General features: G+C 36.9%; 1 protein-coding gene across 9 annotated transcripts in view; it reads right to left on the reverse strand.

Moving 5' to 3' along the window:
- SORCS2 (sortilin related VPS10 domain containing receptor 2) overlaps nt 1-13,120 on the reverse strand; it is a 598,972-nt gene that overhangs the window by 100,642 nt on the left and 485,210 nt on the right. For all 9 annotated transcript variants that reach the window (XM_032685842.1, XM_032685841.1, XM_032685845.1 and 6 more), the window contains 2 exons: nt 9,672-9,745; nt 1,354-1,418 (listed from right to left, as the gene is read on the reverse strand). In XM_032685842.1, the coding sequence (XP_032541733.1) occupies nt 1,354-1,418; nt 9,672-9,745 (139 nt within the window). The remainder of the gene's footprint in view (nt 1-1,353; nt 1,419-9,671; nt 9,746-13,120) is intronic.

Here is a 13,120-nt window from a genome sequence, read left to right on the forward strand (position 1 = left end):
TTGAGTGACTTTTCCAAGCACAGTGAGGAAAATGTTATATACACAGTCTTGTGTCTAGATCACTAATTCTACCCATGCTCCATTTACAGCATGAGGGAGAGCAAACAATGCACCCCCATGTCCTTCGCTACTTTTGCAGTGCGATAGGAAATGCATTCCACACTTTATGACTTTTAATTAGACAAGGCCAAACCAGTATACTGGATACAATTTTTTTTTTTTAAATCTGAATGTGTTTAAGAGGTAGTTAGATTCAATTCAAGTTCTTCTGATTACATCCAAATCATCACTACCAGGACATCTGACCAAGTGCAGCAATGGACCATCTAAAAGTCTCGCAGATATTCATAATTCACACCACAAGAGTTATAGCTCTTCATCAGATAGGTAGTGCAAAGATGTTGTTTCCATTAAAATCAATGGCAACGCTTGTACTGACCATAAGTGCACAAAGTCAGTTTGTTGAGAACCCAGCCAGGAAATACGTCATTATTCTTTTTCTGCTGCATCTGTTAAAAAAAAACCTAAACAAACTTTTCCATACAGGTCCTAAAAAATCTTTTTACACTGTCTCTAAAGAAAGCAGCTGAGGGAGCTGTCACTATGTCTCAGAAATCTCGCTTCTAAAAGATTTAGAAACTTTGTCATCCAGCTTTTAACATAGCAACTTTGATTTTTTTGATAGAGCTGAAACGAAGAAAAGTTACAGGATTGGGATAAATTAAACTGCACATTCTTTACAACTAATTTTTAAGATTGCACAGGACCTTAGATGATCAGATTCAAGGAATTACATTACCTTTAAAGAGTACGATTGGTAACAAGAAACTACACCAGATTTTGGAATCGTGGTGACTCTTCAGTACAGCACATCCTGACTACCAGTCTGCTTTTTCATTTATTTTCCTTTTGAAGACTCAAAGTATACTGGATACTGTAACATGAGGAAATTCTGGGAGCTGGTGGTTAGTGCAGTAGACCTGACATATGCAATGATTCACATAAATGGACACTTACCCAGCACTAACACTGCATTGCCAGTTTTATTTGCAAATTGGGAAAAACTGTTCAATGTTTAACTGCCAGAATAAACTGCACCATTAATGGACATTTTCAACAGACCATAACATCTTGACATCAACTCATCTTACAGGGGAAAACAAGTAGATTTTAAATTATACTATATTTTTATATAACAGGGCAGTTTTGCTGACTACATATAAACAGAGAAAGCATCTGACTTGTACAATTTCTCTTCTAACTAGTTTTAAAAGCAATCTGAAAAGCACCCCTAAAACAAAGAGAAATTACTATACACTAGGGTATTAATTGATAACATTTTCATTTGCATACCTCCACTGGGGTCCTGGATTTCCATATGAACTAAATAAGGGTCTGCGTCAACTCCAGCAACGGCCCTGAGAACATAATATAATCAAATTATGTAGAGCCAGTTACAGAATAGTAATTATGTGGATGGAAGAAAAGAGAGGCTTTCATACTAACCAGCTTTAACATTCTAGCTGGGAAATTGAAATAAACCCCATTTATAATGTCCCATTACTAACATCCAGAAGGAAATTATTTTTTTCTGTACTTGACAATGTTTTCCTTAAATTTCTTTAGAATCTCTTTAACCTACGGATAAAAATAGGGTAAACTGAAAAAAAAAAAAACAAACCAACAAACCCAGAAAAAGGTATGAAATTGGACAAAAACCTTCATAATAATGAATTGATATATGTACACACAGAGATATGCACACAGTCACAGGCTCTGGCAAGCACTATAGCATCTTTTTACAATTACATTTGACATTTGAGACTAAAAAGCAGATTTAATGCTAAAAAACACTTAAGATTCCTTTCTTATTAGAGATATCTTAAACTTGACACACAGTTTCCATAACAAATTGATATATCTTTGGTTAGTATACTCAAGAGAAGAGTAGATTCCGACAAAGAAAGTGAAGAATAATTTTGAGAAAAACATCCTGAGAAGGAAATTCAGACAGAATTGATCAAGGTGCAGTTTAACTCTGAAAAGCTATAATGGGAATACAGGCTGATTTTCTCCTAATATCTCTCATGTCAAATATGCTCAGCCAAAAGATGAGTTTTCTGCCCTCAGGGCTTCCATTCCAGCCTGGGAATGGCAGCCCCAGCTGTGCTTTTTTCTGGCCCTTCTATTGTCATTAGTCAGGCAGATTCTGCAGAGAAAGGTCTGAGCTGACAGTTGTGTGTCACTAAGTGAGGCAGAATCCAGCCCCACTCCCAGAGTCACATCACTCTTCCCAAGGCTCTTCACTGGCATGGCAAGAGTCCATCGAGTCAGCAGATGTGAGTTGAAGACAGGCAAAGGAGATACAATGAGTGATAAAGTGCAGCTGGATGCAGATATTAAAAAAGCCCATTAAGATACTTAAGAGAAAATGATAATTTTGATACAATTATTAACAATCAAATGCAATAAAGCTATACTTTGGATTGAAATTACATCATTGCTTAATTATTTTAATAGCAATAATTTATGAGGGGCAGCTAAAACTCAGACTCAGTAATTGGTGGCTCCTTGGGAACACAGTCCAGGAGGACGAGACTGGATGACTTCCACTGCTGCATAAAAACCAGAAATAATCACAAATGCTGTTTTCCCCTAATAAGATAAATGATCAGTACAAAAAAGGATGGGGAGGGTGAGGGATGAGCCTCTCCAAGCCATAAGATGTCATGGAAACTTCAGTGGGATTATATTTTTTTAATAAATGCATGGAAAAATTTTGTATTTAATAAGAATATGGTCTCTCAAACACAAAATATTTTAGCATTTTGGAGGCAACACAGTAGGTCAGATAACATTTTAGAATCAGTGAGGTATGATAAGAATATATATAAGCAGAGGAAAGGGATGTGTGAACTTTTTTGCTGCGTGTGCTGTTATCTATCTTTCTAGATATCCACAACACCAAATCAAACCTGCTATCAACTCTGCAGTCAACAATTTGAGGGAAAAAAATGTTTGCTGAATATTTTACTTTTTGTGTTGGACCTCATGCAGCTGAACCACAGAAATTTTTAGGTTGAATTTTCTAAGGCTCAGCTTGACATGCTAACAAGCATCAATAATGAAAAGGAAGTTTTTGGGTATTTCCGAAATTACCTCTTGTATCTATTATATATCACACATGATTTCATAAACAAAGTTTGAGGTATTTGTCAATATCTTTGCTTTCTCATCTTTCTTTTAACAGACCAGAATTACAATGATGTCCCTTCTACTGTGCTCCTCCTAACAGTGGCAGCTGACATAATAGATTCTAATCTTGTTTCCAGTGTAATGTTTTAGAGCAAGAAGATGTAGCTGATTTGTTTTAACTAACATTTCAGAACAAAACTTTCCAATCCAGACTATGTTTCTTCTTTAGACTTTTATTTGAGTAGATGTCAATAACTCACAAGGAAGGGTTTTTTCCTTAACCCAGCCAGGAAAATAATACCTCTTTCCACCTGAAGTTCAGACATTTTCCCCTACCCCTTTTTTAAAATTATCCTTTACTATCCAGGCAAAGTTACCTCTAAAAGGCAACTCCTTTATTCCTAAACCAGCTGGATCACCTCCCACAGTGTCCACTGACTATAAAGAAGGTTTAGGATGACAGGTCCATACTGCAGTTTGACAAGCATTTCTTCTCAGTGCTCTACTAGATTATATCACTCCACTCTGTGTCCCCAGTCTTGCTTCTACTTTGTCCCATTGAACTTGCATTGAGAACTGTCTAATCTAAAGGTGACCCTGCAAAGATGTAAGCCACCAGGCTGCCAAAAGGAATAATCACTAAGCTATACCTGTAGATGTCTAACTTTACCCAAGTCTAAGTGAGTGGTGGTGGTGCACCTCTGGAGTTGAGATGCATGCTCTACGTGCAGTTTATCCATTCCAAAAGGCACAAATTAAGCAGAATATTTAAAAACTACGACTTGTGTTTTTCATTATTCTAATTGTACTGATGAACTCTAACAGCAGAGATTCTGTTTACTCAATGGAGACATTACACCCTCAAAGTCTACTTTTGAATGTCAGCTACTGAGTAGTTTCTGAATTCTAAAGTCCCTTTATCCAGCTTTACAAACACGTAGGAATAGCCCTTTCTTCTTTTATTGAAAAAAAGACCAAATCTATTACAGCGGCTAGGAAAATCTTCAGAAGAGAGTATAACTAATATAGAAAATTTGAAGCTGTATCCCTGAAGAATAAACTAATCTCATTTCAGTGGACTCCTCTGCCAACAGCACTTAAAAGATAATACTGTTATTTCACTTGTGCTTAAATCATGAACCAACGAGAAAGCTGTATGATACTCTGCAGGCTAAACACAATCTAGGTCCCTCTGCTCACATGATACAGCTTTCTTAAAATGAAGGGCAAACAAGGTACATATGGGGACACAAACAGCATATGATCCACTTAGAAAGCTCAATTACATGTTTTTTTCATATTGAGGGAGAAATGCAAAACAACATTTTTTTTCATATTCATTTACAAACTTGCTACTAAAAGAACACAAATGCATTGTACCAGTGTGAGGACTGTGTCCACACATCCATTCACAAGCACAGTTTTACCTGGCTGGCTTTAGGATAGGACTTCTTCTGTCTTATAAAGCAGAGATGCAATAGACCCTAATAATCTGGCAGTTTCTTCCTTTTTGGTTGACATTTTAGCATAATTTTTTTTTTCCCCAATAGAACAAGCACTTTCTCAGGAACTATCTATTTTTCTCAATTTCAGTAGGGTTTTTGGTTTGGTTAAAATTCCCCCACTCTTTTTCTCACAGTACTTTGCAATGAAAATGTTCACACCTCAGCAGTCTGGGACCATTTCCTTATTTAGTTGTTTTATTTAGGTAAATTCAGGGTTTTCTGGTTTATGTTGTTTTAGTGTTTTGCATTCAACCACTGAGTTTTCCAATGAAATTCAGACTAACTTTTAGATCAGACAAATCTTCCTCTAGGAAAAGAAATAGTTCTTGACCAAGTATACTGTGCTGGATAAAGCAAGTGCAACACATACCAGCACTTCAGATCACATAATAGCGTGGTTATAACACTTCAGAATTAAAATAGCCTGACTTGATTGCAGGGTGCTGCAAATACAGGCAACCTCAATATGTTTCTTCCCTTTCCTGTGAACACAAGGTTCCATTATCTCCCTTGTGCTTGTCTGACACCATGTTGAGCCTCTTGGGAAACCTAGGCCTGCAGAATATAATTTTAGAACGTTTTTGAGGGATTAGTTTTCCGTTTCTTAAATCACCGGATCATGCCAACAGTTGAGCACTAATCCTGCAGAAGAAAAGCAGCAAGAAAGCTGCCATTGGTGGCACAGAGGTGGAATTGCCACCACCCCAGTGCAGCCTTTGTGTATGTCTAACCTCAGTTATGTTGTAAAGTTGCATTTAATAAAACGCAGTGAGAAACAGGGGGAAATCAGGGCACCTATGTTTCCATTTGGGCCTGTATTTGATCTCCTGAAGGATACTGTGGAGCCCTTTCTTATGCATATGGTTTTTTAGACACCATGTCTCTGTTGCTACTTCCTTCTCAGGTGGAGGACTCCTCACACTCTTCCCCTGCTCCATCATGGGTCCCTCCCACAGGATGCAGTCCTTCAGGAACAGGCTGTTCCAGTGGGTCACAAGTCCTGCCACCAAACCTGCTCCAGTGTGGGCTCCTCTCTCCACAGGGCCACAGGTCCTGCCAGGAGCCTCTTCCAGTGTGGGGTTCCCATAGGGTCACAGTCTACCTCAGGCATTCATCTGCTCCACCATGGACCACCATGGGCTGCAGGGTGACAGCCTGCTTCTTCATGGCCTTCACCAAGGGCTGCAGGGGAACCTGTACTCTGGCCACTGGAGCACCTCCTCCCCCCTCTTCTTCACTGACCCGGGTGACTGCAGGGCTGTTCATCTCACTTATTCTCACTCCTTTCTCTCACATCTGTTGCACATTTTTTACCCTTTCTTACACAGATTATCACAGAGGCAACACCAGCATCACTCAGCTTGGGCCAGCAGTGTGTCCCTCTTGGAGCCAGTTGGAACTGGCTCTGTCTGACACGGAGGCAGCTCCGAGTCTCTTCCCGCAGGAGTCCTGAACTCTCCTGCTACTAAAGCTTGCCACATAAACCAATAAGTTACACATATCATCACACAGACAGAAACAGAAACAAAACCCATTGCAAGTGATTAAGTCAAACTTAAGAGTAACTGCCCACACAGATTCTTGGCTTCCTACACAAGAGCCTCTCACATGAAATTCAATGCTAAAGGCTCAGTGAAATCCTCTTTGCATTTCTCTCCTTCAGGGCATAATATCACTGAAATCCCCTCTTTCACCTGACACTTGAATAGCCAGGAACCCACTATGCTTGACGTAAACGGGTATGGCTATGAGGGATTATCCTTATGGGATTTCAGGATGAGAACAGAACTTTGGTCTCCTGAGAACAACTGCTCTATCCAAATAAACTCATCATTTTTTATTTTTATATTCTCACCTTTCATGAAAATAGAGAATCTGCAGCTAAAAATAAGAATAACAGATACCCATAGCATAGGATCCTCATATCCTAGTGAGCTGGGGATAAAGCATTCCTAAGGCTCTAGACAGAGTCATAAAAGAAATGTGTCAGGCCTAATTCTCTGGTAATTACCAATTCATTACTTACTGTCCCGGGGTATATTAGTGCTGATGTAGACAGCTGATTCACAATCTATTCTTTGCTTATGTATTACTAAGTTCTATTTTGAGAAATCAAAAGGATTTCTCAATGGTGCATAAGCCTTGGAGACTGAGAAGAATAGCAGCAGAGCCAGAGGAATGCCAAACTGCAATACTCTTTCTTCTTCCACATAATAACCACTCCTTTTTTAAAATGGGTTTCGTATACAAACCCAGTTATATACCATGTGATAGGTGGGTGTTTAATGTTTGGCTGGAATAGGTTGTATCTCTTTGCATTCCCTCCTAAAAATGCATCAAGAACTGGAAAAGGTATTTATAAACGATGGGTATTATAACATCCCTTAAACAGAAATTGTCACACTGGGGCCAGTGGAGTTTGTATGCTGAAGTAAAACTGGCTACAGCAATCAGCAATCTACAGAAAAAGAATCTTCTCAAAATTGAAAAAAATAACATTAAAACATTCAATGTTAAAAAAGGGGGGGATTTTAATCTTCCTAATTAATATTTACACAGATATAAAAGATATATATTCTAAACATTGACACAAAAACATTCTTTTTTTTTAATCACAGTGCTACTTAATATCTTATTTTATCATTAGTTGCAAATCTGCCTTTCATGCTTTTGCCTTATAGCACTTTTGTTTTTAGAATAGAATAAACTTTTTCATTTGGAAGGCACCTACAACAACCATCTAGTCCCATTACCTGACCTATTCAGCACTGATCAAAAGTTAAAGCATGTTGTTAATGGCATTGTCCAAATGCCTGTTGAACAGGCTTGGGGCATCAACCACCTCTGTGGGAAGCCTGCTTTGCCTTCTAAGATGCGAAGAGAAGGCAAACTCCTATGAAGGATTAGTCAACTTCCTTTTCCAAAAGAATAAATGAAACAAATAGAGAAAACAGCTAGGATGCTGTTAGAAAAGAGCACATTGTATCACAGATAGGAAGCAAATATTCTGTGCTTCTAAATTAGAGATAGTATAATACACTTTCCATTGATACCAATAATATTTTCATTAGTTCCACTACCATGAAAAATCAAATTCCTCATATTAAATCTGCAAAGCTATTTAAGAAATGATCGAGAACAATTGAAAAGCAAATAAACCCCAGAAGATTACATTACTTATAAACCTACAGTATAAGATCTGAACGTAAATATTTCAAATACTCTGTCTCTACTGACCTCCCCTTAATACAGATACATATCATATACCATTAAATTAATTGTATTTATATTTTCATGGAGTAAAAAAAAAAGCTTTTTCATGAAGCGCATGAATATTTGGCTGCTTCTGCAAGCACAGGAAAAAAATTGTTTTTACAAAACACATGAAAATATTATGACTGATAATATTTGTAGTTACCAGACTGGAATAAAAATCTTAGGCTATATTATTGACCTGAGTGGCAAAGCTCAATTTAAATCAAAGAAAAAACATCTGCTAAGGATCTGCCCAGTCAAATGTTCTTGGCACAACCAGCCAGTATCAGCAAGAGACATGCCCTCATTTATCATGAGACGTACATGAGAGAAATCAGTATGGTCTATACATGTAGAAGAGGAAAACAATCCCCTAGAAAATATATCTAATGCCTGTAAATTTACAGACTCTTAGAATTTATTATTCCTATCTGTGAAGAATGCGACATTTATGAACAACCACGACTTTAAAGTACTACATTGGAATTATTCCTATCAAAGATCCAGGACACTTTCCTGATTGTATCTGAATGATATAAGGAAACATAAGGATTCTGAAACAGCAAAATACAGACTTCTAATTAAACATGCACTTTCTGGGTCTAATCCTTAGATACAGAGAACAATGACAGATTATTTGAGTTGGAGAAAAACTGACACATATTTCAATCGTTTGCTATATTTTTCATAATTTAAGTATGCTAAGTGTCAGGTAAGAAAAACACCAATAAACAAGTCTGTGAGAGAGAGGCTTCCACTTTTATTTCTACCTATTAATGACTTTATTTGTTTTCAGACTTAATGCATTTATAAAAAGAAATTATTAAAGACAGATAACCACATGCCCTCGTGATTTACATCCTATATAATCTTGCTAGGGAAAAATTGGTTATAAGGTGGACATGACCCATGGTGTTACTTCTTAATGATTATTTTACTCTTTCACGTGGTACTTAAGAGACCTGAACTAAAATAAGTCATTTAGGGAATGCAAGTGTCTAGCAGATTATAACTTATTCTTGTAATAAAAAATACATACTTACGCAATGAAGTAAAATGTGAAACGGGCAATTGAATGTGAGATGGACCAATTTAAAAGTAAACTAATTAAAACACCATCAAATGTTTAATTTTGGTGTAAGAGAAACTATACACTTTTCAAATTAATTTCATTTGTTAAAAAAAGGGCATTGACTTACTTTTCAAACATTTTGTCAACCTGTTTAAATCACTTCTTAAACATTTAGTGAGACTGCACAATATTTAAGCTGAAAATGAAATAATTTGATATATGTGTCCTCAAAAAGGACAAATATTTTTCACCAGTTTCCTTATTAGTGCAAGTGTTTATATGATTCCAGTTAATACATATGATCCAATCTCTCTTAAAAAAATGTTAGATTTTTCTCTGCAAAAAGACTGCTCTCCTTTCTAAAGATCCATTTCACCAGTAAATGCAGAGTAGTTTCATTCAATATTGCAGCTTTCTTTACATCTCGGTCTCCATAGATCCAGACCTATAACCCTTCCATGTGATGACATCTGGTATCATCATTGGTATGAATTTGCAATAGAGGACACAGAAACACCGACATAATCTGCAAAAGATGCCAGGGCTCCTACTATCCCACCAGTATCTCTGGAAACATCTTTCTTGATTAGAATGAAATACTTTTGCTCTTCATTTTATTATTTGAAAAATAACAGACTTCTTACCAAAAAATATGATCTTTAGAAACTCGTTCCTGCAGAAGGATCCATTTTTTCCCCAAGTCAGTAGATACATAGACCTAAAAAAAGGGAAAAAAAGAAAAAAATGAGACGATAGGAAACTGCTAATATACATCTTCAAAGACAGGTCCTATGTCACTATTAAATGAAAGATTGTACACCAATTAAAAAAAAAAAAAAAAAAACAAAACAAAAAACCAAAAACATTACCAGGAACTCTGTACAGTATTTTTCAGAGTAACAACCTTTCATGGAGAAAATGTTTTGAAATATAATCTATAATTTTAAAAAAATTCCGTGACAATGTCTTCTTATTTACCACGAAAATAATTCACAGTTCAGCTGAGGTCAAATTCTTTTTTACATCATCATGGTTACTCAAGAAGGATGGTAGAAGGGCACTTCTCTTCCCATTCATTGACCAAAAAATAAAAAATGTTCCCTTTATGCCATCAAAACTATTAAGCCAGGAAGTCAACGGATTTAAAACTCTGCTAAAATAGGACCAAAAGATATTAGAGAAATGCTTAGGAGATTTGATGAGGAGAGATGTACTTAAGGGATTGTTTCATGGATACCAATTTGTGGCCCATGAGAGGTGTTCCCTCAGCAGAGAGGCAGAAGATGGCCTGGACAGGGAGGACTCCAGCTCCACCTTCCATATGAATAATTCACCCCGGTAAGAAAACAAATGCTAATGATATTGATGGATATAGAGTGCAGATGAAAGTTGTTTTCCCCCAGATTAAAGCAGGATATAAAATAGCTATTAAAAAATCACCCTCCTTTAGCATTTGCCTTCATTATGTTTCCTCTAGTTAAAATAGGAAGCTTCTATCAGACTTCTAATAAGATAGATTTAAAGCCCCCCGCTGTCTGCATGCATTTCTTATTTGATCCAATTTACATAAGATGGGTTTTCTCTTGATATCTCTAATAAGGAAAAAAAGGCAAGTAAAACTCCTCTGGTGTGGGAATAAGTCACCAGTTCAGACACTGATTGTTCTGGGGGAAAGTGTCTTATAAGGACTAGTAAGGAATGCTTTTGTTTTAAAATGACAGGTTCAATGACAAGAGATAAAAAAAACCCCACTGTTATGTATTACGTTCTACTACAGAAAACAAGCAATATTAACATATATAAAGATAAAGGTTGAGGTAACTTAGCACAAACTCTATGGGTAAATTTACTGAAGATCAAACTAGAGAGAAAAGAGTATTTCCCAGAGATAAAAGAGTATTTCTGCATTTCCAATGGCTTTTTCCATTCTGCATTCAATTACAGCTGGTAGACTACAGTTAAGAGTAGGAAACTACAATGAGGATTCAGATTGCTTACTTTAGCATTGACCCAGTCAGTGCCCAGAGAAATGATCAAGGACCAAGAACTCTTCATCCTCAGAGCTAAATGATGGGGCTGCAGAGCCAGGCTCCTGATTTGCCTACGTTTCTCACATTAGCTTTATCATGTGGGTTAGGATTTGATGCAACCAGGGTATTTTATAGCATATTCCTCTGAGCAACCTCCTGTGAGGGACAAATGTAGGCTTTGAATGGGCTAGACCGTGCAGGATGAAGAACCTAAGCTGCTTACTTCTTCAAACATTTGTCACCACAGGCAATACAGAAAAGATAACCATTGGTTATACCATCTTTCTAAAAGGTCCCCACTCATCGAGTTACCTGCCTCAGCAGACTGCTTAAATCTGGGAGAGATAATCACTTAATGTGCTACCCTAATCCTAGCGTCTAAGCTGCAAAGAAAGCCAAGAATTCAGAGGTTCCTGGCAAGAGGGCAAAGCGCTATTTAGGATAAAGGACAACACTGGCATGTGAACAAAGGGATATATTTTTGTCATCAATGAATTTTAGAAGAAAATGAGAGAAGATTCTTGCCTTTAGAACAGTTGCCTGTACAGTAGAGGCCAAAAAATACTAAATCTAACACACATTCCTCCCACCCCCCCAAACCCAAACTACCTCCTTACACACACATTTAAGATCAAAGTCTGGGAGCTTATGAATGAACAGTTTGGCTTACTGCAGGGGAAGCTCTGGTAATCTTACTGTAAGGGAGAGAGAAGTAGGACTAATAAGTCATAATCAAACTGAAACAAAATTTTAACTGACACAGTATTTGAAATAAATAAAAAAAAACATGTAACTAACTTATGCGCATATTGAACTATCTATAGTAAAAAAAAAGTGACCTATGTGTTCTGTTTTTCTACAGAGACATATGATAAAACTACTAAATGAGATCAGATACAGGGTGAAAACAGTTATATCAGTGGACAGCTAAAATCTTTGGCTTCAGCAAAAACATCTAATAGATCTTGTAATTCTGTTTATTACCACCCATGTAATAAGTGTGAGGAATCACATTTAAAAAAAAAAAAATTGGAAATACTTTTATGTTCTGCCATTTTTTCATCCTTTCAGCTTCCAAATGAACAATTAAAATCTACGGTATCCCTGACGAGGTTTAAAAAAAATCTAGAAACATTTATGTAGGCTCAGCAAACAGCTGATTGTTCTTCATTATAACTGAGGAGTAGCCAGAAAAAGAGCATATAGATTTGAGGCAGTAAATGGATTAATCCAACAACACTGACTGGATTTGCATTAATTTATAGTGTCAGCTAGAGGCTAGAGCTCTATTTAAACAGAATCTAGGGTTCTAAATGAATGAACAACGTATATTTTGCACTATAAAAATAAGCCCTAAATCGAATCAAAAGTTGTGAAAAAGGCCATGATGCTGCAGTAGACAAAGAAGCCTTGCTGATTGCTATTTATGGAGGACTTAGTCCAGTATTCCTTGTAGTCTCCAAAGTGCCTTTGTAAGAAATCATTTGAGTAACAGAAGGTAATGGTTTCTCCTGAGTTTTAGATTGTGTTACATTCTGATACTACTTTCTTTTAGGAAAGGTAAAGTTACTCAACTCAAAAACCTAGAGTACATTTGTCTCCTCAGGGCAACTTCAGATCAACACTATCTCTCAAGATCATTGATTTTAGTACAGTGACCTTTTCTTGTGTCAAGTGGCAATTCTGATTTTCAACTCCTTCTATGCCAACATCATTTTATCTTCCTCTCCCTTCTAGGCCAAGTATATCAGATTTTATACAAAATGTAAGCAGTTTACTGACCCAGTTACAGTCAAAGGCATCCTTCATTCATACACATTTTAGGTAACGATGTAGGAGTTGTTCAGTAAGTCTTCGTGGTTGACTCCTTTTAGTGTCATATTGAAAGCCTGAGAGAAGCCCAGGAGATTACCTAACTCTTCCTGCTATTCCTGCAGAGCAACTTTTTGTTGAATATTTTGTAGGGGTTTTTTGTCCAGTCACATTTAAGCATGGAAAATAACAACATCACTCCTTTCAGAAGGCTATCCAAGCCTAAAATGCCCAACAATCTCCCTAACATG

This window comes from Chiroxiphia lanceolata, chromosome 4, assembly GCF_009829145.1.
Source record: "Chiroxiphia lanceolata isolate bChiLan1 chromosome 4, bChiLan1.pri, whole genome shotgun sequence".
NCBI lineage: Eukaryota > Metazoa > Chordata > Aves > Passeriformes > Pipridae > Chiroxiphia > Chiroxiphia lanceolata.